This window comes from Rhinoraja longicauda, chromosome 5 (genome assembly GCF_053455715.1).
Source record: "Rhinoraja longicauda isolate Sanriku21f chromosome 5, sRhiLon1.1, whole genome shotgun sequence".
Classification (NCBI taxonomy): Eukaryota; Metazoa; Chordata; class Chondrichthyes; order Rajiformes; family Arhynchobatidae; genus Rhinoraja; species Rhinoraja longicauda.
Window position 1 is genome coordinate 12,231,417 of NC_135957.1, and position 24,140 is coordinate 12,255,556.

The following is a 24,140-nucleotide window of genomic DNA, read 5'->3' on the forward strand; positions in this document are numbered from 1 at the left end:
CACTGATGCTCTTTTAGAACAGGAATTTCAATGATTCAGTACATGGAAGAAATGTTCTCTCCACTGGTGAAAGGTTTAAGGTTTGCGGAGAAAGATTTAATAGGAATCTGAGGAGTAACCTTTTTACACAAACGGTGGTGAGGTATGGAACGGGCTGCCGGAGGAAATAGTTAAGGCAGGTATAATATTTAGGAAACATTTAGACGGGTACATGGATTGGATAGGTTTAGAGGGATATGGGCCAAATATAGGCAGGTTGAACTAGTATAGATGGGACATGTTGGTTGGTTTTTGGCTAGCTGAGCCAAAGGGCCTGTTTCCACGCTGTATGACTCTATGACTCTCTGGTGTATGGTTGACCCTTTATTTTGAGGTTGTGACCCCTTGTTCGAGATAACTCAGCAGGAGAAATATCAACCTTGCATCTACCCTGTCACTGTGCCGTTAGAGTGTTATATGTTTTGCCACTGAGTGGTTTCTGAGTGAGTTATGGATTCAGTTAGTAAAGTCATAGTCATAGAGTTGTACAGCATGGAAACAGGCCCTTTGGCCCAACCTGCCCACACCGAACAACATGTCCCATCTACACCAGTCCCACCTGCCTACGTTTGGCCCATACCCCTCTAAACCTGTCCTATCCATGTACCTGTGTAACTATTTCTTAAATGATGGGATAGTCCCTGCCTCAACTACCTCCTCATGCGCCTTGTTCCATACACCCACCACTCTTTGTGTGAAAAAGTTACTCCTCAGATTCCTATTAAATCTTTTCCCCTTCACCTTAAACCTGTGTCCTCTGGTTCTCGATCCCCTTCTCTGGGCAAGAGACCCTATGCGTCTACCCGATCTCATGATTTTATACACTGTAAGAACACTAATTTTTAAATATTATTCTTAACCAGCTTTCGGCCAAAATGAATGTCACGATCCTGGGATCCCGGTCAATGGAAGACGTTTTGGTGATATTTTCCTATTGGGAAGCTCTGTGTCTTTCCAATGTAATGAAGGCTTCATCAAAACACAAGGATCCGAGTCAATAACCTGTTTTATGCAGGATGGGAATGTCGTCTGGAATTCTGCAGTCCCACGATGCGAAGGTAATCCCTAGAAACCTGGGAGAATGTTGGGTGGGATGGGGAGGGGGGGTGGGGAGGAGTGGGCGTGGCGAGGGGGGGCGGGGGAGTTGGTGAGAAAGTGGAAAGAATAGAAACTGAGATCAATGTAGAAGTTCAGTTTATTATTGTCACATACTCAATCCATATTCCAACGACAGAAAGATTATTTTCTAAATGCTTCCATGATTGAATAATGGGGGGCCATCCAAGTATGTGGCTTCCTTGCAGCTGAAAGATCTCAGCTTTGCTGAAATCCTTGTCAGCTTGTACGCTATTGTGTTCCAATTCTTCCTGAGGTAATGAGCTTAAACCTGGATGTGAAATGTGCATGACTTAACTAATTACTTGAACCTATTGTCTTCTTATTGAAAAAAAATACATGTACAGTTGAATGTCTTATATCTTACCCTTGTGTAAAGTTTAATATTTGCTCTTGTTCTGCCAAAGTATAAAACTTCATTTACCTGCTCAAAGTTATGTAGTGCTGTCTGAAAGATTGCACAAAACTATCCAAAGTGACCGGCATGGTGGCGCAGCAGTAGAGATGCTGCCTCACAGTGCCAGAGACTCTGGTTCAATCCTGTACGGAGTTTGTATGCTCTCCCTATGACCACATGTGTTTTCTCCAGGTGCTCCGGCTTCCTCCCACACTCCAAAGACGTGCAGGTTTGTAGGTTAATTGCCTTCTGTAAATTGTCTCCAGTGTTTGCAGGATAGAACTAGTGTTTGGGGTGATTGGTATGGCACGGACTTGGTGAGCCAAAGGGCCTGTTTCCACGCTGTATCTCCAAACTAAACTAAATATTCTCAAATTCCCTCTGGTTTCCAGCTCCAGATTGGTCCCAGGAGAGATTACTTTGAGGATACAATTGTTTTGAAACTTCTGATCTGAACACCAATGGTTTCCGTTTTTTTTGCCCACATGCCTCTTTTCTTTCTTTGTGCTGATTCAGTGCACGAGGTGTCATTCATCCGACAGATCGGGCTGCTGAACCAAAACATCCCAGTGAAGAGACACTGTCAGATCTCTGAACCTCAAAATACGACTAGAGTGGCCACCACCAGAGTGAATTTCCAGACATGTAAGGATCTTAGACACAAAATGCTGGAGTAACTCAGCGGGTCAGGCAGCAACTCTGGAGAACATGGGAGGTGATATTTCAGGTCGGGAAACTTCTTCAGACATCTGAAGAAGGGTCTCAAACTGAGACGTCACCTATTCCTTCTCTCCAGAGAAGCTGCCTGACCCGCTGAGTTACTCCAGCATTCTGTGTCTACCTTTGGTGTTCCTTCTTACACATGTTAGGATTTTAATTGGGTTCTGCCACAACACCAATCTATGTACATTTTATGAGCCTGGGAAGATCACCCATTCTCCTTTTCCACTTCTTTCTTTGCAGATATCTTTGGTCCCATTGTTGTTGAAACTGGTCAAAGTGTGCACGGCATAGATTGCCTCAGTTCTGGGATGTGGCTAGAGATGCAGTTGCAGCTCTATAGGACTTTGGTTAGAAACATAGAAACATAGAAAATAGGTGCAGGAGTAGGCCATTCGGCCCTTCGAGGCCGCGTTTGGAGTATTGTGTGCAGTTCTGGTCACCACATTACTGGAAAGATATGTTTACTGGAATGCTGCTTAGATTAGAGGGTTTCAGCTACAGGGAGAGGTTGGATAGACTTGAATTGTTTTCTATGGTACATCAAAGGTTCAGAGGGGACTTGATAGAAGTATATAAAATTATGAGAGGCATAGAGAGGGTAGACAGTCGCAAACTTTTTCCCAGAGTCAAAATGTTCACCACAAGAGGGCTTGGCTATAAAGTGAGAGGGGGAAAGTTTCATGGAAAAGTGCGTGGCAAGTTTTTTACAAGCGAGTATCAGGGGCGTGGAACACACTGTCAGGGATGGTGGTGGAGGCAGATTCAATAGTGGTGTTCCAGAGGCTTTTAGGTAGGCATGTGAATGTGCAGTGAATAGAGGTCATGAATCATGTATAGGCAGATGAGACCATTTTAACTTGGCATCATGTTTGGCACAAACATTGTGGGCCGAAGGGCCCAACTCCTGTGCTGTCCAGTTCTATGTTCTGAACTGAAATGGGGATTGGGTCCAATATACAAGCAGTAAAGGACACAAAGTGCTGGAGTGACTCAGCAGGTTCGGCAGCATCTCTGGAGAAATGGATCGGTGTGGAAACCTAACGGTCTTTAATCCGAAGCATTACCTATCCATGTTCTCCAGAGATGCTGAATGATCTGCTGAGTTACTCCAGCACTTTGAGCCTTTTTTGTGTATTAACCCGAATCTGCAGTTCTTTGTTTCAACGTTTGTACATCACATGAGCCTGGTTTCCATATTAAAATGGTCAGTTGGCAAAGTTTAGATTTGTTTAGTTTATTGTCACGTGTGCTGAGGTACAGGGAAATGCTTTTGTTGTGTGCTTTTCAGTCAGCGGAAAGAAGATACATGATTGCAATCAAGCCGTCCACAGTGTATAGGTACAGGATAAAATGAGTAACGTTTGGTGAGGGAGCAGTTTAATTGACATTGAAGATTGATAGAGCAAGTGATGGTCAAAGGGCAGGCAAAGGCTTCAAGAAGGTTGGGATCTCATTTGTTTCAGTTGCTTCCATCTGCATTTGTGTGCAATACTCCTGCCCATTTGCAATGTCTTCTGCCTGCAGGGCAAATTTGCATTGAAATCAGGGTAGGGTCTGGTATATCACAGCACGGCATCCTGATGTTTGATATTTCTTCCAACTCAGGATGAGTAAGTATCCAGTGTTAGCCCCTTGCTTCTGTGTCTAATACACTTAACAATTGTTGAAACTTATAGACTCAAGAGTGGGGTGGCTCAGTGGCCTCCAGAATTATGAATGTACTTACATTTGTGAATGGTTCAATGGTTTATCCCGTACACTAGCACTATCCCATACACTAGCGGCAATTTGCAATTTTACCAAACCAAATTCACCTCAACCCAGCATGTCTTTGGACTATGGGAGGAAACCGGAGCACCCGGAGAAAACCCACGCGGTCACAGGGAGAACGTACAAACCCCGTACAGACAGCACTTGTAGTCAGGATGGAACCCGAGTCTCTGGTGCTGTGAGGCAGCAACTCTACGCCACCATGCCATCCCTTGTGGCACAGTGTCTTCTTTTGGTTTGTCCAGTGTTTCTTGCCAGTGTTGCTAGATTAATGAAGCTACTGCTTTGCCACAATAGAGCCTCTGGAAATAACAGTTTAGTTTAGTTTAGAGATACAGCGTGGAAACAGCCCCTTCAGCGCACCGAGTTTGCACTGACCAACAACCCTCCCACATGAACACTAGCCTACAGACACTAGGGACAATTTACACTTATACCAGCCAATTAACCTACAAACCTGTACATCTTTGGAGTTTCAGAGGAAACCGAAGATCTCGGAGAAAACCCACGTGGTCACGGGGAGAACGTACAAGCTCCGTACAGACAGCACCCGTAGTCGGGATCGAACCCAAGTCCCTGGCGCTGCATGCGCTGTAAGGCAGCGCCTCTACCGCTGCGCCACCTTGTGGCACAGTGTCTTCCTTTTGGGTTTGCCCAGTTTTGCTTGTCATGTTTTTGTTGATTAGTGAAGTTACTCCTTTGCCACTACAGAGCCTCTGGAAATAACAGTTGCCAAACAATGAATTGGTTACTTGAAATAATTGATTGGTTGACACTGCATCGATTTACACTGAGCTTTCTATTTTTATCTTTTGCAGCACCATGCGGAGGCCATTTGACATCACCCAGCGGTATCATACTCTCTCCAGGATGGCCCAGTTTTTACAAGGACTCACTGAACTGTGAATGGGTGATTGAAGCAGAACAAAGGCATTCCATCAAGATAATATTTGACAGGTTATTCCATTTAATTTCTTGCACATTATAATATAATGACTATTAACATTTTTATTATTAGTCTTTTTAGTTTAGTTCTATTTAATTTAGAGATAAATCACGGAAACAGGTCCTGTTTCACGAGTCCACCGAGTCCAGCCATCGTACAAGCACTGTCTTACACACACACTAGGGCCGATTTACAATTTTTACCGAAGCCAATTCATCTACAAACCTGCACGTCTTTGGCATGTGGGAGGAAACTAGAGCACCCGGAGAGAACCCACATGGTCACAGGGAGAACATACAGATTCAAAACAGACAGCACCCTTAGTCAGGATCGAACCCAGGTCTCTGGCGCGGTGAGGCAGCAACTCTACTGCTGTGTCACCGTGCTGCAAGTTGTTCCAGGATGATAAGATGTTGGAGCAGAATTAGGCTGTTTGACCCATCAAATCTGCTCTGCCATTCGGTCATGACTGATCTATTTTTCCTTCAGCCCCCATTCTCCTGCCTCCTCCCCATGACTTTTGATGCCTTTACTAATCAAAAAGGATTGCATCTATATAGTGTAAAAGAAGGAACTGCAGATGCTGGTTTAAACGGAAGATAGACACATTTTGTGTAATTACACTTTTCTGTTCATGACACATAAGTCTGAAATTATTCTTTCCTTCAACAAAATATTGAATAACTGATATATTCTCCTTCTATGATTATTTACATCACATACTTCATTATTCTAACCATATTGCACGTTAATCACATCATAATTTTTTTTCTAAGAGTCCTTTGATGCATTTACGGCCCACAGGAAATTCAACATTGAAATTGAAATGTTCTTTTGGAATACTCAATCTCACGAGAGTGAAATTTCAGGCTCCCTGACAACGCTGAAATTTCTAATCACTGAAACATTCATGCATCATACATTAAACATGAATCAGCAAAAGGGTAGGGACATATTCGACCAACTGGGCAGATAATGCAGCTCATTTTCAAAAAAAGTAATTTTATTTCTGAAGCATGACATTGGAAAGGAATCTGTGTGAATGACTGCTAATATCTTTCCTTATGCTACCTTTGGAACTATGGATGTGTAGAGTTCTTTTCTGAGATCTTGACGTGGATGAACAACCGTGATTGTTCCTCTACAGCTGACCATAAGCATCACACAGTGCAGAAGAACACCATTGATATTCACAGCCGCTTTAGTTCAGTTTAGAGATACAGTGCAGAAACAGGCCCTTCGGCCCACCGAGTCTGCGCCGCCCAGCGATCCCCGCATATTAACACCATCCTACATACACTGGGGACAAATTTTACATTCACCAAGCCAATTTACCTACATACCTGTACGTCTTTGGAGTGAGGGAGGAAACCGAAGATCTCGGAGAAAACCCCCATGGTCACGGGAAGAACGTACAAACGCCGTACAGACAACACCCGTAGTCGGGATCAAACCCGAGTCTCTGGCGCTGTAAGGCAGCAATCCTACCACCGTGCCACGATCTTGGTACAGCAGAGAACGTAGATCTGAATATATTCTAGTTGCTAAGCTCTTAAACATCATGTTTGAACCTTTGCTATTCTAACATCGATCATATTTTTTTTGTCTGCCGTCCTTCCCATGGCTTAAGTTCTGCAACTTTCTTCACACTTCATTGCAGAGATAACATATATATAACAGCTGAAAAAAATAGAAGCAAAGAACTGTCGATGCTGGTTCATACCAAACATAGAAACAATGTGCTGGAGTAACTCAGCGGGTCAGGCAGCATCGCTGGAAAAAAGGAATAGGTGATGTTTTAGGTTGGGATCCTTTTTCAGACTCTGAAGAATGGTCCCAACCAGTTTGAAGAAGGCTCTGACCTGCAACGTCACCCATCCTTTTTCTCCAGAGACGCTGAGTTACTCGAGCACTTTGTGTCTATCTTTAGCTGAAAAAGATAGGTTATTTATAACACGATGTAAGGATTAATATGCTGAAAAAGGGTAATTTACTCATTTGCAGTCTGAAGGAATGTGACCTATCCATGTTCTCCAAAGATGCTGTCTGACCCATTGAATTACTCCAGCACTTTGTGTCCCTTTTTCAGAGTTTTTGTTCTGCTTCTCTGTAACTCTCCATAATGGACTCTGGTTCATGGTGCTGCCATGTTACCCAGGATAAACCTACTTTGAGCTATGATATGATATGATATGATATGATATGATATGATAATGTCATTATTCTCTGAACACTTTTGCTTCTCTGTGAAGAAAGGAACTACAGATGCTGGTTTATATCGAAGATAGACACATTGTGCTGGAATAGCAACAGAACAGGCAGTATCTCTGTATGGGTGACATTTCAGGTCTGGGCACTTCTTCAGACTGAAAGTAGAGGGGAGGGAAAGTTGAAGGAAGAGATGCTGCCTGACACGCTGAGCCACTCTAGCTCTTTGCCCAGGGCAAACCAACTTTGAGCCAATGTCATTATTCTCTGGACACTGGCCCAACTCTCTGTGGTAGATTCCCCATTTTCACTTATGGTTTAGTTTAGAGGAAACAGGCCCTTCGGCCCACCGGGTCCGCGCCAACCAGCGATCCCCGCACATTAACACTATCCTACACACACCAGGGACAATTTTTACATTTACCAAGCCAATTAACCTACAAACCTGTACGTCTTTGGAGTGTGGGAGGAAACCGAAGATATCGGGGAAAACCCACGCAGGTCACAGGGAGAACGTACAAACTCCGTACAGACAGCACCCGTAGTCGAGATCGAACCCGGGTCTCCGGCGCTGCATTCGCTGTAAGGCAGTAACTCTACCGTGCCGCGAACAGGACAGGAAAAACACAATTGCCAGTTATACAGCCAGTGTCTTAAAATAACTTCCAAATTTGCTTCTCTACCACACGTGGAAATATGTTTGTTTTTCTTGGGGAAAAAAGTGAATCCTTTATAATAGCAGCATCTCATGGGTCCTGGGTGTAAATTCATTCACTCAGAATATGTAACCCACATTAATGTACATACCATCTTAAATATATCAAATGTACATACCATCTTAAATATATCAAATGTACATACCATCTTAAATATAAGCGGCACGGTGGCGCAGCGGTAGAGTTGCTGCCTTACAGCGAATGCAGCGACGGAGACTCAGGTTCGAACCTGACTACGGGCGCCGTCTGTATGGATTTTGTACGTTCTCCCCGTGACCTGTGTGGGCTTTCTCCGAGATCTTCGGTTTCCTCCCACACTCTAAAGACGTACAGGTATGTAGGTTAATTGACTGGGTAAATGTAAAAATTGTCCCTAGTGCGTGTAGGATAGTGTTAATGTGTGGGGATCGCTGGGCGGCGCAGATTCGGTGGGCCGAAGGGCCTGTTTCCGTGCTGTATCTCTAAATCTAAAACAAATCTAAACATATATAATATATGACAATATGAAGGTGCAGCATAGTGGCGCAGCAGTAGATTTGCTGACTTACAGAGCCAGGGACCCAGATTCAATCTTGACTATGATCTGTCTGTATGGAGTTTGTGACTGTCATATGTTGAAAGACTGGAGCGACTAAGCTTGTATACACTGGAATTTAGAAGGATGAGAGGAGATCTTATCGAAACGTGTAAGATTATTAAGGGGTGGACACGTTAGAGGCAGGAAACATGTTCCCAATGTTGGGGGAGTCCAGAACAAGGGGCCACAGTTTAAGAATAAGGGGTAGGCCATTTAGAACTGAGATGAGGAAAAACTTTTTCAGTCAGAGAGTTGTGAATCTGTGGAATTCTCTGCCTCAGAAGGCAGTGGAGGCCAATTCTCTGAATGCATTCAAGAGAGAGCTAGATAGAGCTCTTAAGGATAGCGGAGTCAGGGGGTATGGGGAGAAGGTAGGAATGGGGTACTGAATGTGAATGATCAGCCATGATCACGTTGAATGGCGGTGCTGGCTCGAAGGGCCGAATGGCTTCCTGCACCTATTGTCTATTGTCTATTGTACGTTCCTACTGTGACCTTCCCTGGGCACTCCGGTTTCCTCCCACATCCCAAAGACGTGCAGGTTAGCTTCTGTAAATTGCCCCTAGGTCTGTTGGATAGAACTAATGTCGGGGTGATCGCTGGTCAGTGTGGAATCAATGGGTCCAGAGCTATCTCTAAACTAAACTAAACTAATTGATATGAATAAAATGTACAATGTACACTCTAAAAGAGATGCAGGTATTCAAACATATTTAAGTTACTTTTCATTCCCAATGGTAGGTTTGAATTAGCCAAAGACCGTTGTGTTTCTTGTTTGCATCAAGATTTTACTGGGATTGCACATTTGCCCCTTTTTAAAAGAAATACATGCATTGTTCAAACTCATTAAGTAAAATACAGGCAGAGAGAAAATGGGTATGCTTCCTTCAATTACAGTTTTTATTCAAAAATTTAAGAAGTATTTGAAATTAGAACTTTGGAAGCATTAGCATTCCTGATGATAACTCACTGCTTAATATTGGTTCTGGCACGTTATCAGAAGTCAGGAAATCTATCTAAGGTTTTAGCAGGCTGGGACTCTGTTCCTTGGAGTGCAGGAGAATGAGATCTTATAGGGGTGTATAAAATCATGAGAAGAATAGATCAGGTCAAGGCACAGAGGCTCTTGCCCAGAGTAGGGGAATCAAGAACCAGAGGACATAGGTTTAACCTGAAGGGGGAAAGATTTAATAAGAACCTGAGGGGTAACATTTTCACACTAAAGGTGGTGGGTGAATGGAATGAGCTGCTGGAGGAGGTAGTTGAGGCAGGATCTATCGCAATGATTAATAGACAATAGACAATAGGTGCAGGAGTAGGCCATTGAAGGTCACCTCACCTACTGTCTCCTTTCTCTGTTCATTTATTTATTTACTTATTTATCTATTTATTAATTTCCCTATGTTCTCAAAATCTCTGTAAAGCGTCTTTGAGTATATGAAAAGCGCTATATAAATAAAATGTATTATTATTATTATTATTATTCAGCCCTTCGAGCCAGCACCGCCATTCAATGCGATCTTGGTTGATCACTCTCAATCAGTACCCCGTTCCTGCCTTCTCCCCATACCCCCTCACTCCGCTATCCTTAAGAGCTCTATCCAGCTCTCTCTTGAAAGCATCCAACGAACTGGCCTTCACTGCCTTCTGAGGCAGAGAATTCCACACCTTCACCACTCTCTGACTGAAAAAGTTCTTCCTCATCTCCGTTCTAAATGGCCTACCCCTTATTCTTAAACTGTGGCCCATTGTTCTGGACTCCCCCAACATTGGGAACATGTTTCCTGCCTCTAATGTGTCCAATCCCCTAATTATCTTATATGTTTCAATAAGATCCCCCCTCATCCTTCTAAATTCCAGTGTATACAAGCCCAATCGCTCCAGCCTTTCAACATACGACAGTCCCGCCATTCTGGGAATTAACCTATTGAACCTACGCTGCACGCCCTCCATAGCAAGAAGGATTAAGAAACAATTTAACAGGTGCATGGATGGGACAGGTATGGAGGGATATGGTCGGTGTGGGATATTTGAATTGAAGGATGTGTTTCCACACTGTATCACTCGATGACTATCAAAGATAGACACGAAGTTTGATCGCCAGAGGTGATGAAATCTGAGATAGTCTGGGAGATGATGGCCTGGTGTTCATGTGTGGGGTCATGGCCAAGGGGTAGGATGAGGAGGTGTCCAAGACCTGGTGCCTGTCCTCAGCACGGTAGAGGCCAGACCGCCAGGCTACAATGGCACCTCTCTTGATAGCGAGTTTGATGATTGTAGGTGGGAATTTTATGTTACACCTGTACTCCTGTATCTGGCTTTACTTTGGGGTCCAACTCAGATAGAAACAGACAAAAAAATAAAACATCTTGTAGATCAGTGTTGAGTTTCTTGAACAAGTTGGTTTATTGAAGACCTTAACAGTATGCATTCTGAGACAACCCTAAGTGCTTCAAAGATTCACGACACCTACAACATTTTTATATTCTTACCACACAATGGTTACTTGTAGATTCTACATTTTTTAAATAAGTCATCATTGATCAATGTCTCTGTAACCTTTCATCTTTGTCTTTCCAAGAGTTATCTTTACCCTTATGCTCCCTGTTACCAACAGAACCACTCTTCCCATTTGTATAACAAATGTGCACAATAAAAGTCACTACTCCCTGATCAGTTTTATTACCCTCAGTTTATTTTACAACCCCCAATGTTTATTTTCACTGACCTAGCTCTGCTGTGGAACCTAAACACCATGATAAATGTATTTATTGCCTCACTAACATCCTTAGGTTCCCTATGTCGGCCATTTTTCCCATTGTGCTTCCCCAGCATGTAAGCTCTCGGGTTAAACAGGCTGCAAACTACTCTTGTGTAGGAAGGAACTGCAGATGCTGGTTTAAACTGAAGATGGACACAAAAAGCTGGAGTATCTCAGCAGGACAAGCAGAGAGAAGGAATGGGTTACGTTTTGGCTCGAGACCATTCTTCTCAATCTTGCTTATAATTTTCAAAATTTCCAACAATGATAATGTTTGGATTGTTGCAAATTGGCCGAGGGCTTGCAATTCGGAGCGGGGGAAATTAGAATCGGTAAAGGGAGCAGAAAAGTCAAGACTGTTAATGTTTCGCCGGCTGTTAGAGATAAACCAGCACCTGCAGTTCTTTGTTTCTGCAAGAAATCCATCAGTTTGGTCACTGATCCGCACAGTTTTATCAGTGCCTGTGGGGTGAGGGTTTTGTGTGATACTACGCTGAGGAGATAATGGAGAATGGCTTTTTTGCATGTGGATACGTGAGCTTTCATGAGTCACTGCTTTTGTGCCTTTGGGAAAGGAGAACAAAATCAATGAAGAACAAAGCAATTCATGACTTGGCTGGAGGCCATGACTTGAGAAAACCCATTTGCCCTCAAGTTATGTTTTTTTCATTTTGATTCCAAAGGCAGGACTGGGCCTCCTCCATTGTCATAGTGAGGCCCAGCACAAATTGGTGGAACAGCATCTCACATTTAGCTTGGGCAGTTTACACCCCAGCGATATGAACATTGACTTCTCTAACTTCAGATAGTTCCTCTGTCCCTCTCTTTCCCCCTCCCCCTTCCCAGTTCTCCCACTAGTCTTCCTGTCTCCACTACATCCTATCTTTGTCCCGCCCCCTCCCCTGACATCAGTCTGAAGAAGGGTCTCGACCTAAAACGTCACCCATTCCTTCTCTCCTGAGATGCTGCCTGACCCGCTGAGTTACTCCAGCATATTGTGTCTACCTTCGATTTAAACCAGCATCTGCAGTTTTCTTTCCTGCGGAACGGAGCTTATGTAAGTTCATAAGTCACAGGAGCAGAATTAAGCCGATCGGCCCATCGAGCCGTAGTGATAGACACATAATGCTGGAGTAACTCAGTGGGTCATGCAACATCTCTGGAGAAAAGCAACAGGTGAAGTATTGGGTTGAGACCCTTCGTGGTTGATAGGTTAACAGATTCTTGATTAGTAAGGGTGTCTGGGGTTATGGGGAGAAGGCAGGAGAATGGTGGTGTGAAGGAAAGATAGATCAGCCATGATTGAATGGCAGAGCAGACTCGATGGGCTGAATGGCCTAATTCTGCTCCTATAACTTATGAACATGAGTCTACTCTGCTATTCAATTATGGCAGATCTATCTGTTCCTTTTAACCCCATTCTCCTGCCTTCTCCCAGTAACCCTTGACACCCTTATCAATCAAGCACCTCTTAATCTCCATTTTAAAAACATCTTATGCCTCCACAACCACCTTATACATGAATTCCACATTCTCGGACCAAAGAATGAAGAAAGCCTGCTCAAGATGTTGGTGTCTCGAACCAAAGTACTTGTTACATTGCATCAGAGGGTTTTCTGGATGGCGGAAGGCAAAGAGTGGAAATAAAAGGGGCTGCCAGTTCCACAGGGGTCGGTGCTGGGGCCACTATTCTTCATGGTGTATATTAATGATTTGGAAGATGGAATTGAAGGCCTTATGACCATATTTCCAGATGAGATAATGATAGGTGGAGAGGCAGGCAGGTAGAGAAAGCAGGGACTCTGCAGAAGGACTTGGACAGGTTGGGCTGAGAAGTGGCCGATGCAATGCAGCATAGCGAAGCGTGGAGTCATGTATTTTGGTAGTAGAAATAAAGGCGTAGACTATTTTCCAAATGGGGAGAGCATTCAGAAATCGGAGGTGCTAAGGGACTTGGGAGTGCTGGTGCAGGATTCCCCGTAAAGGTCATTTGCAAGTCGAATCGATAGTAAGGAAGACAAACACAATGCTAGCATTTATTTCGTGAGGACTAGAATACAAAAACAGGAATGTAATACTGAGGCGCAGGTCAAAAACTGCATTTGGAGTATTGTGAGCAATTATGGGCCCCATATCTGAGGAAGGATGTGTTGGGTCTGGAGAGGGTCCAGAGTAGGTTTATGAGAGTGATCCCAGGAATGAGTGGGTTATCAGGATGAGTGTTTGACGGCACTGGGCCTGTACTCGCTGGAGTTTAGAAGGATGAGAGGGACCTCATTGAAACTTACCGAACAGTGAAAGGCCTGGATAAAGTGGATGTGGAGAGGATGTTTCCACTAATGGGAGAGTCTCAGACAAGAGGTCATAACCTCAGAATTAAAGGACGTTCCTTTAGGAAGGAGCTGAGGAGGAATTTATTTAGTCAGAGGACGGTGAATCTGTGGAAATCATTGCCATAGAAGGCTGTAGACGCTGTCAATGGATATATTTAAGGCAGATAGATGGATTCTTGATTAGTATGTGTGTCGGGGGTTATGGGGAGAACGCAGGAGAATGGAGTTCAGAGGGAAAGGTAGATCAGCCATGATTGAATGGCAAAGTAGACTTGATGGGTCAAATGGCTTAATTCTGCTCCTATCACTTATGAACGCATGCACAAGGAGACAAGTTGATGGTAATGACACATTTCCCTCTGGGTTGAGACGCAACATAGAAAAATATATACAGTCCTGTAATTAAATAGTCTTTAGGCTACGGGACCCATTGTAAACCAGAATTAAGGCTTGGTTTACAGTCCACCTATAGTCATTTCAGATAGTGGTTTGTGTTTTGGGATTAGTGAACATTTACTTCGCAAAGTCTTTATTGCATATTGGAATTTCTATCCTGGGGAAAAAAAGTGGCGATGTGAAATCTTTCTATGAAAGATATTAATTTATTTGTGATATTCAATGCAAGTTCACTGAAAGATTAACTCTGTTCCATCTCTTTCCTTTGAGCTCAAAAATGTCTCTCGAAGCAAACAACAAACTCCTCTGAGTGTTGTATTGAGCTGGTTCATTGAATCTGCTTAAACATGATTTCCCAGGCATGTCTGCCAATTTATTTCCCCTTGAATTTGTTTGGGAGAATATATTTAAGCAAAATTATCACGTAAAAGAGAGATTATTAATGCAGCGACTTGTCAAATCTTCAGATCTGAATTTGAGCGCTGAGATAATAATGTTTAATAAAGTAAATCCATCTTTGCTACTTTGCTCCATTATCTGAGACAAAAATCAAATATTCAAACCTAGTTTGTCTAGTTGCAACCACAGTTTTAGAAGAGGGAGAGAACCAAATTGGATGTAGAAGTTTGGGGTTTTTGCCAGAAAGCCTGGAAGGCAGAAGAATTGGTTTGGAAGGCAGAGGCAGAATTTGTTAATGGAACCAGTCTTTGGAAGGCAAAGTCTGTGAAAAGAAAACAGATCTTTAGCAATAATGAATTGAACTCATATTTTTTATTTATTCTTTTTCTCTAACTTGGGGGGCAAAGTGGTACAGTGATAGAGTTGCTGCCTTACAGTGCCAGAGACCCTGCATTCGATCCTGACCATGGGTGCCGTGTGTATGGAGTTTGCGTGTTTAGATTTCTTTTTAGATTTAGAGATACAGCACGGAAACAGGCCCTTCGGCCCACCGGGTCCGCGCCGCCCAGCGATCTCCGCACACTAACACTATCCTACACCCTAGGGACAATTTTTTTAAACATTTGCCCAGCCAATTAACCTACATTCCTGTACGTCTTTGGAATGTGGGAGGAAACCGAAGATCTCGGAGAAAACCCACGCAGGTCACGGGGAGAACGTACAAACTCCGTACAGACGGCGCCTGTAGTCAGGATCAAACCTGAGTCTCCGGCGCTGCATTCGCTGTAAGGCAGCAACTCTACCGCTGCGCTACCGGGCCGCGTTCTCCCTGTGACCGCATGGGTTTTCTCCGGGTGTTTCGGTTTCCTCCCACATTCCAAAAGCGTTCAAGTTTATAGCTTAATTGTCTACTGTAAATTGTCGCTAGTGTGTAGTGCAGAACTAGTATATGGGTGACCCCTGGTCAGTGCAGACACACTGGGCTGAAGGGCCTGTTTCCGCACTATATCTCTCAAGGTAAAGTCTAAAGTCTGAAGTGCTCTGGAACCTTTTTAGTGCAAGCGAGTGTAGATTCTGGCAATTATTTATTGATGGGACCACAATTTGTTGATGGAGCCCCCACTAATTGATGGAACTACTATTTGTTGATGGGTCCACTATTTGTTAATGGAGCCAATATTTGTGGATGGAGCCAACATTTGTTGAGGGGATCACTATTTGATGATTGAGTCACTATTTGATGATTGAGTCACTATTTGATGATGGAGTCACTATTTGATAATGGAGTCAGTATTTGATGATGGGAGTCACTATTTAAGGATGGATTCACTATTTGTTAATGGAGTTACTATTTATAGATGGAGTCACTATTTGTTGATGGGAGTCACTATTTAAGGATGGAGTCACTATTTGTTGAAGGAGTCACTATTTGTTGAAGGAGGAGGGAATTACTGTTTAGAACGGTAGATGGGGCCGGGAATCAAGTGGGCCTGTTCACCCTGAATCATCACAAACCTCTTGAAAGTTGCTGAAGATGCACTCATCTCGATCAGTGGAGATTGTACTCCTGATATGTGCCTTGAAGATGGTGCAAAGACTTTGTAAGTTAACCAGGCTACATGGTATTTATTCTGAGAATCTGAGAATGTAATCGAACACTATTCAAGGAAGGCGGTGGATTAAGCAGTTGAAAATAGTTGGCTCTCAGACTTGAGCAACATTTGCAGAGACTTTGCACTGCAAAGGTTGCTCTCTGCACTTTGTTTTTGCACTACATGGCTAGTTGACTTAAAATAAGTAATAATTTATTGGATATTTATTTTGCTATCATGGCTGTGCATCTGTTCCTGAACCTGGTAGTGTGGGACCTCAACCTTCTGTATCTCCTGCTCGATGGCAGCAGCAAGAAGGGGTCATGATACAGATAGTGGAGATGCTGGATTAAAGATGCTGCCACCTTGAGGCAACGCCTCATGGATAGATTGTTTCAATTGAGGGAGAGGGCTGCCTGTGATAGATGGACTGAGTACACCACTCACTGCAGCCTCTTGCGTTCTTGTGCATTGTTCTTGCCTTTCAGGCCATGATACAACCAGTCAGCATATCTGTATCTTTCCACAGCACATCTGTAGAAGCTTAGTAGTGTATTTAAAGACATGCTCGATCGATTTATAAACTTCCAAGAAAGTGAAGGCCCTGGTGTCCCTTCTTCATGATCATATCTAAGAAATTTAGTTCAGAGATACAGTGTGGAAACAGACCCTTCGGTCCACTGAGTCCGTGCTGACCAGCTATCACCCACACACTAGTTCCATCCTACACACTAGGGATAATTCGGCGAAACCAAACGCAGGCTTGGCGATTGTTTCGCTCAACACCTTCGCTCAGTCCGCCTTAACCAACCTGATCTCCCGGTGGCTGAGCACTTCAACTCCCCCTCCCACTCCCAGTCTGACCTTTCTGTCATGGGCCTCCTCCAGTGCCATAGTGAGGCCCACCTCATATTTCGCTTGGGCAGCTTGCAGCCCAGCGGTATGAACATTGACTTCTCCAACTTTAGATAGTTCCTCTGTCCCTCTCTTCCCCTCCTCCTTCCCAGATCTCCCTCTAGCTTCCTGTCTCCACCTATATCCTTCCTTTGTCCCGCCCCCCTGACATCAGTCTGAAGAAGGGTCTCGACCTGAAACGTCACCCATTCCTTCTCTCCTGAGATGTTGCCTGACCTGCTGAGTTACTCCAGCATTTTGTGAAGGGATAATTTGCCAGTAACCTACAAACTTGCACGTCTTTGGAGTGTGGGAGGAAACCGGAGAAAAGCCGTGCAGTCACAGGGAGAATGTACAAACTCTGTGCAGATAGCACCTGTGGTCAGGATCGAACCTGGGTCTCTAGCAACAACTCGACCGCTGTGCCACCCTGCCACCCAAATCTTTAAGCCCCCGAAAAATGTAGGAGCAGCAGCTAATGTTTCCATGTTACAGTTGTGAGGAGAGGTGATGCAGGTAAAAAATCAACATGTGTGCTGATTAAGGAAACAAAAAGGAAATCTCATTGGTGATTGCATGTACGACAAATGCCCGAAGAGTTGGAGGAAAGTCGGAAATCAAAAACGACAGCTAACCTCTGAGATTTGCATTAATTGCAAAGTATTGATTGGGAATTTTAATTATCCTAATAGTAATTGGGACTCCACCAGGTCAAGAAACAGCAAACAGTTTGACATGCATTCAGGAGAGTTTTTCATTATTCATACATTGCAAGTCCAACACGAGGGTACGGCATGAAAATTACACCAAAGGAATGAAACCGAGCAATTGGAAATCATTTTGAAAGGCAGTGAGCATAATTTTGTTGGATTTAGCATAGCAATGAAAAAGGAAGAAGAGAACAAAGACTGATTGTTTTTAATTGAGATGAGGCTAATTCTCCTGGACTGAGATGTGATTTAGCAAAAGTGGACTGAACTATCTGCTTGACGGTAAATTGATCTCAGTACAATGGGAAACATTCAAGCAGGAGATATGAAAGGATGGGACATGTTCATCAGTGTGGGCATGTTGGGCCGAAGGGCCTGTTTCCACACTGTATGACTTTTTAGTTTAGTTTAGTTTAGAGGTACAGCGCGCGAACAGACCCTTTGGCCTACAGGGTCCGCACTGACCAGTGATCCCTGCACATTCACACTACCCTACACACACTAGGGACAATTTCACATTTTATACTAAGCCAATTAATCTACAAACCTGTACGCCTTTGGGAATTGGGAGGAAACCGAAAATCTCGGAGAAAACCCACGCAGATCATGGGTTTATAACTCTATGATTGGAACACGTATATACCTATTGGGAAAAAAAAGTGGAGATAGACAGAAAATGCTGGAGTAACACAGCAGGTCAGGCTGCATCTTTGAAGAAAAGGAGGAGGTGATGTTTCGGGTTGAGAACCTTCCTCAGAAAAATAGTATCTCCTTGTTCTAGACCCTCATGGCTTCTGAGGAAAAACATGGCAAGTTGTGAATGAAAAGTTTACATCTGTCTTCATACAAAAGAGGGATGTTTTCGACTTTGACAGTAGCGCTGGGGTATTGCTGCCTCAGACCCAGGTTCAATCCTGACTACGGGTGCTGTCTGTCTGGAGTTTGTACGTTCTCCCTGTGACCTGCATGGGTTTTGCGCGATATCTTTGGTTTCCTCCCACACGCCAAAAACATGCAGATTTGTAGGTTAATTGGCTTGGTTATAAATGTAAATTTTCCCTAATGTATGCAGGATAGTGCTAAAGTGAATGAATGAATAAATGAATGAATGAATAAGTTTATTGGCCAAGTATGTGCATATACAAGGAATGTGCCTTGGTGCTCCGCTCACAAATGACAACACAGACATACAGTTAACAATTAAGAATAAAGCATAAACACATCAAAACAATAAGGATACAACATTACGGTCTCAACACGTGGGTGAAAATAAACCAGAGCAAAAAAGAAACTACAGACTTTGGTTATTGAGTAGAACTACCACTCATGGAAAAAAGCTTTTTTTAATGTCTGGCTTCCAGAGGGAAGCACTTCAAAGAGTTTGTGGCCAGGGTGAGAGGGGTCAAAGATGATCTTGTCCACAGTGTACAGTTCGTCAATGGTGGGAAGGTTGCACCCAACAACCTTCTCAGCTGTGCGAATGATCCTTTGCAGCCTCCAGATGTCGTGCTTGGTTGCTGAGCCAAACCAGATCATGATGGAGAAGGTGAGGACAGACTCAATGACAGCAGTATAGAATTGGCCCATCATTCCCTGTGGCAGATTGTGTTTCCTCAGCTGCAGCAGGAAGTACATCCTCTGTTGGGCCTTTTAAAGTGCGGGGATTGCTGGTCAGTGTCAACTTGGTGGGCCGAAGGGCCTGTTTCCACGCTGTGTCTCTAAACTAAACTAAGTTGAGAAGGACAAATATGAAATATTATAAATGACAACCAAGATATGAGGGGCATATTAAGAGGCCAATCATCTTTAAAAGCAGATTAATTGCCAGACCTGAATAAAATGTATCCCAACCTCTTAGAATAACAAAGAGAGAAAATAAAAACACATGCTCTGACCAGGAGGCACAGTGGTGCATCGGTAGAGTTGTTGCATCACAGTGCCAGAGACCCAGGGTCGATCCTGACTGTGGGTGCTGTCTGTACAAAGTCTGTACATTCTCCCTGTGACCACGAGTTTTCTCCGGGTGCTCCGGTTTCCTCCCACACTCGAAAGACGTACAGGTTTATATGTTAATTGGCTTAGGTAAATTGTAAATTGTCCCCAGTGTGTAGGATAGTGCAAGTGGTGGATGCACCACTGTGCCGGCCGGTCAGAGCAGGTGGATAGTGCAAGTGTCCTAGTGCAAGTGTACGGGGTGATCGCTGGTCGGCACGGACTCGGTGGGCCAAAAGGCATGTTTCCACGCTGTTTCTCTGAAGTCTAAAGTTTATCATGTTCCAATATTTGGAAAGATTCCTGTGGGAGGCTACATCCTGAGGTCAGAACATAACCTGCTATGGTCCTACATCCTGAAATCAGAACTATAAAGATGTGCAACAAATGACGAGTAAATTTTGTGTTGCCCGCTTGTCTTCAAATAAAGTAGCATCATGCTCAGAAGTAGCATCCCCTTAGGTTTGAAGGGATAAGGGCCAAACGCAGGCCGGTAGGACCAGTGTAAATGGGACATGTTGGTCAGTGTGGGCAAGTTGGGCTGAATAGCCCGTTTCCTCGCTGTATGATTCCATGCAAGGGAAAGACTTACATATTAGTGCAAATCAATTTTTAAGTTTTGTTATTAAGAACTTTCTTGAAGCAGCATCATAAAGTGATATAGCGTGGAAACAGGCCCGAAGGCCCAACTTGCCCACACCGGCCAACATGTCCCAGCTACACTGGTCCCACCTGCTTGCTTTTGGTCCATATCCCTCCAAACCTGTCCTATCCATGTACCTGTCTAAATGTTGGGATAACCCCTGCCTCAACTACCTCCTCTGGCAGCTTGTTCCATACAGCCACCACCCTTTGTGTGAAAAAGTTACCCCTCAGATTCCCATTAAAACTTTTCACCGTAAACCTATGTCCTCTAGTCCTTGATTCACCTACTTCGGGCAAGAGACTCTGCATCTACCTGATCTATTCCTGCAATGCTTTTTTCACTTCAATAAGATCACCCCTCATCCTCCTGCGCTCCAAGGAATAGAGTCCCAGCCTACTCGTTGTCTGCCTATAGCTCAGACCCTTTAGTCTTGGCAACATCCTCGTAAATGGTCTCTGCACCCTTTCCAGATTTACAACATCTGTCCTTTTACATGGTGTCCAGAACTGAACACAATACTCCCAATGCAGCCTCATCAACATCTTATACAACTGCAACATGACCTCCCTGTGTTTGGGAGGTCTGCACTTTTTTTTGGCCTCCGCAATTCCTTCAGAATCTTGTAAGCGTTGTAATGCCAAGTTAACTCACCCACCCAAACCACCCCCTCCCCAAGTAATTTCCCCTGCAACCACAGGAAATGCAACACCAGTCCCTATATCTCCTCCCTCGACTCTGTCCAAGGACCCCAACAGTCTTTTCAGATGAGGCAGAAGTTACTTGCACCTCGTCCAACCTCATCTACTGTATCTGCTGTTCCAGGTGTGGACTCCGACGTACATAGTTTAAGAATAAGGGGTAGGCCATTTAGAACGGAGATGAGGGAAAACTTTTTCAGTCAGAGAGTTGTGAATCTGTGGAATTGTCTGCCTCAGAAGGCTGTGGAGGCCAGTTCTCTGAATGCATTCAAGAGAGAGCTAGATAGAGCTCTTAAGGATAGCGGAGTCAGGGGGTATGGGGAGAAGGCAGGAACGGGGTACTGATTGAGAATGATCAGCCATGATCACATTGAATGGCGGTGCTGGCTCGATGGGCCGAATAGCCTCCTCCTGCACCTATTGTCTATTGTCTATTGTATCTGTGACACCAAGCGCAGGCTCGGCAATCGTTTCGCCAAACAACTCCCGTTCAGTCCGCCTGATCCTACCTGTTCTCCTGGTTGCTAATTCTTTAACTCCCCCTCCCATTCCCACACTGACCTCACTGCCCTGGGCCTCCTCCATTGTCAGAGTGAGGCCCTGTGCAAATTGGAGGAACAACACCTCATATTGATGATAATGATGAATAATGATCTATTCTACATTTTCCTTGATGTCCACCCCCTTTGATCTCCCGTTCTCACACTTTACACTTCCTTATCTCTGTGTCTCCCTCTCCCCTGACTCTCAGTCTGAAGAAGGGTATCGACCAGAAACGTCACCCATTCCTTCTCCCCAGAGACGCTGCCTGTCCCACTGAGTTACTCCAGCATGTTGTGTCTTTCTTTGGTTTAAACTAGCACCCACAGTTAACTTCCTACACATTAACTCAGACAGTGTTTGATGTGCATTTGTAAACGAGTGTGTTGACTCCACTGTGTTTTTGATTCACAGGTTTCAAACTGAAGTTAATTACGACACTTTGGAGATACGAGACGGGCCTGCTAATTCATCACCCTTAATTGGGGAATATCACGGCACACAAGCCCCCCAGTTTCTCATCAGCACTGGCAACTTCATGTACCTTCTGCTCACCACCGACAACAGCCGCTCAAGTGTGGGTTTCCAGATTCGCTACGAGAGTAAGTTCCTTTCAACAACTACAAACAAAGCTGTTTGTGCAAGAATGCCACGTGTCTATCTTCAGAACCTCAGTGTGTAGAATGGAACCGCAGTTGCTGGTTTATGCCGAAGATAGACACAAAGTGCTGGAGTAACAGTGGTTCAGGCAGCATCTCTGGTGAAAAAGAATGGGTGGACATTTCGGGTAGGGACCCTCTTCAGACTGAAGTTGGAGAATCAAGAACCAGAGGACATGGGTTTAAGGTGAGGGGGGGAAGATTTAATAGGAACCTGAAGGGCACATTTTTTACTCAAAGGGCAGTAGGTTAATGGAACAAGCTGCCGGAGGAGGGAGTTGAGGCTGGTACTATCACAAAGTTTAAGAAGCATTTAAAGGTACATGGATAAGAAAGGTTTCGAGGAATATGGGCCAAACGCAAGCAAGTGGGTCTAGAGTCGATGAGACATGTTGATTAACATGGGCGTGTGGCCAAAGAGCCTGTTTCTGTGCTGTGTGACTCAATGACTCGACATATAGATATGCAGGGAATTGAAGTAAATGGATCACATGCAAGCAGATGAGATTAATTTAACTTGGCATCATGTTCAACACGTACATTGTGGGCTAAAGGGGCTGTTTTTGTGCTGTACTGTTCTATATTCTATGAAAAATCATCCTTGAAATCACAAGGAGCAGCAGTCGAGTTGCTGCCTTACAGCGCCGGAAACCCAGGTTCGATCCCGACCACGGGTGCTGTCTGTATGGAGTTTGTATGTTCTCCCTGCGACCGCGTGGGTTTTCTCCGAGATCTTCAGTTTCCTCCCACACTCCAAAGACTTACAGGTTTTGTAGGTTAATTGGCTTTGGTAAAAAAAAAGTAAATTGTCCCTCTAAGTATCTCTAAATACAGACACGCTGTATCTCTAAACTAAATCAAAAAAGGAACTGCAGAGGCTGGAATCTTGAGCTAAACGCAAAATGCTGGAGTAACAAATTGGGTCAGGCAGCATCTCTGGAGGGAATGGAAATGGTCTGGTTTGAGTCGGCACTCTCCTTCAGACTCGACATAAGGAACGGTGGCGCAGTGGTGGGGTTGCTGCCTTACAGTGCGTGAGACACGGATTCCATCCTGACTACGTGTGCTGTCTGTACGGAGTTTGCATGTTCTCCCCGTGACCACATGGGTCTCCTCCGTGTGCTCCATTTTCTTCCCACATTCCAAAGACGTGCGGGTTGGAGGTTAATCAGCTTCTGTAAATTGTCCCTCGTGTGCAGGATAGAGCCTGTGTGTGGGGATCGCTGGTCGGCGCGGACTCAGCGGGCCGAAGGACCTAATTTCGTGCTGTACTCTAAACTAAACTAAACTGCAGATGCTGGAATATTGAGTATAACACAATACTGGAGTGATACTGGGAGCTACAGATTCATCCGTTGTTGGTTTGGCAGCGGTTGCTTCATATCAATGGAGCTGTATTTAGAAGGTGGAGTAGTTGATGCAGCTGCTGGTAATTTGCACATTCAGTGCAATTGGGCAAGGATGAAATTCCACATCTAATTAACTCCTCTTTTAGCAATTTGAATTAAACAACTAATTATTTCCTCTTTTTCGTGATCTGAAGAGGCTCAAATCTGAAAACCATAGATTTTCTGCTTTTGAAGAGGTTCATATCGGAAAACCATCGACTTTCAATTACAAATAGCAAGCATTTCCCTTCAAAATTACATTGATTAAATTTTTAAGCAGGGTAATGTAAACAGCAGGCTCTTTTGGTGTTGTTGTTTATCTTCATAAGTTGTGGACAGCATGCATTTTCAAGTGTTACTTGAAATTGTTTTGAAAGGGTGGCACAATGGTACAGTGGTAGGGTGGCACAGTTATGCAGAGGTAGAGTTTCTGCCTGACAGCACCAGAGACCCAGGTTCAATCCTGACTACGGGTGCTGACTGGAAGGAGTTTGTACGTTCTCCCGGTGATCTGCCTAGGTTTTCTCCCAGTGCTCCACTTTCCTTCCACACTCCCACACTCCAAAGGTGTACAGGTTTCTAGGTTAAAATTGGCTTCAGTCTCTGGCGCTGCAACTCTACCACTGCACCACTTTGGAAC

General features: G+C 44.2%; 1 protein-coding gene across 1 annotated transcript in view; it reads left to right on the forward strand.

Moving 5' to 3' along the window:
• Window positions 1–24,140, forward strand: part of LOC144593406 (CUB and sushi domain-containing protein 1-like) — a 1,892,487-nt gene that overhangs the window by 1,398,136 nt on the left and 470,211 nt on the right. The window contains exons 15-17 of the mRNA XM_078398909.1: window positions 903–1,097; window positions 4,864–5,002; window positions 21,868–22,055. Of these exons, the coding sequence (XP_078255035.1) occupies window positions 903–1,097; window positions 4,864–5,002; window positions 21,868–22,055 (522 nt within the window). The remainder of the gene's footprint in view (window positions 1–902; window positions 1,098–4,863; window positions 5,003–21,867; window positions 22,056–24,140) is intronic.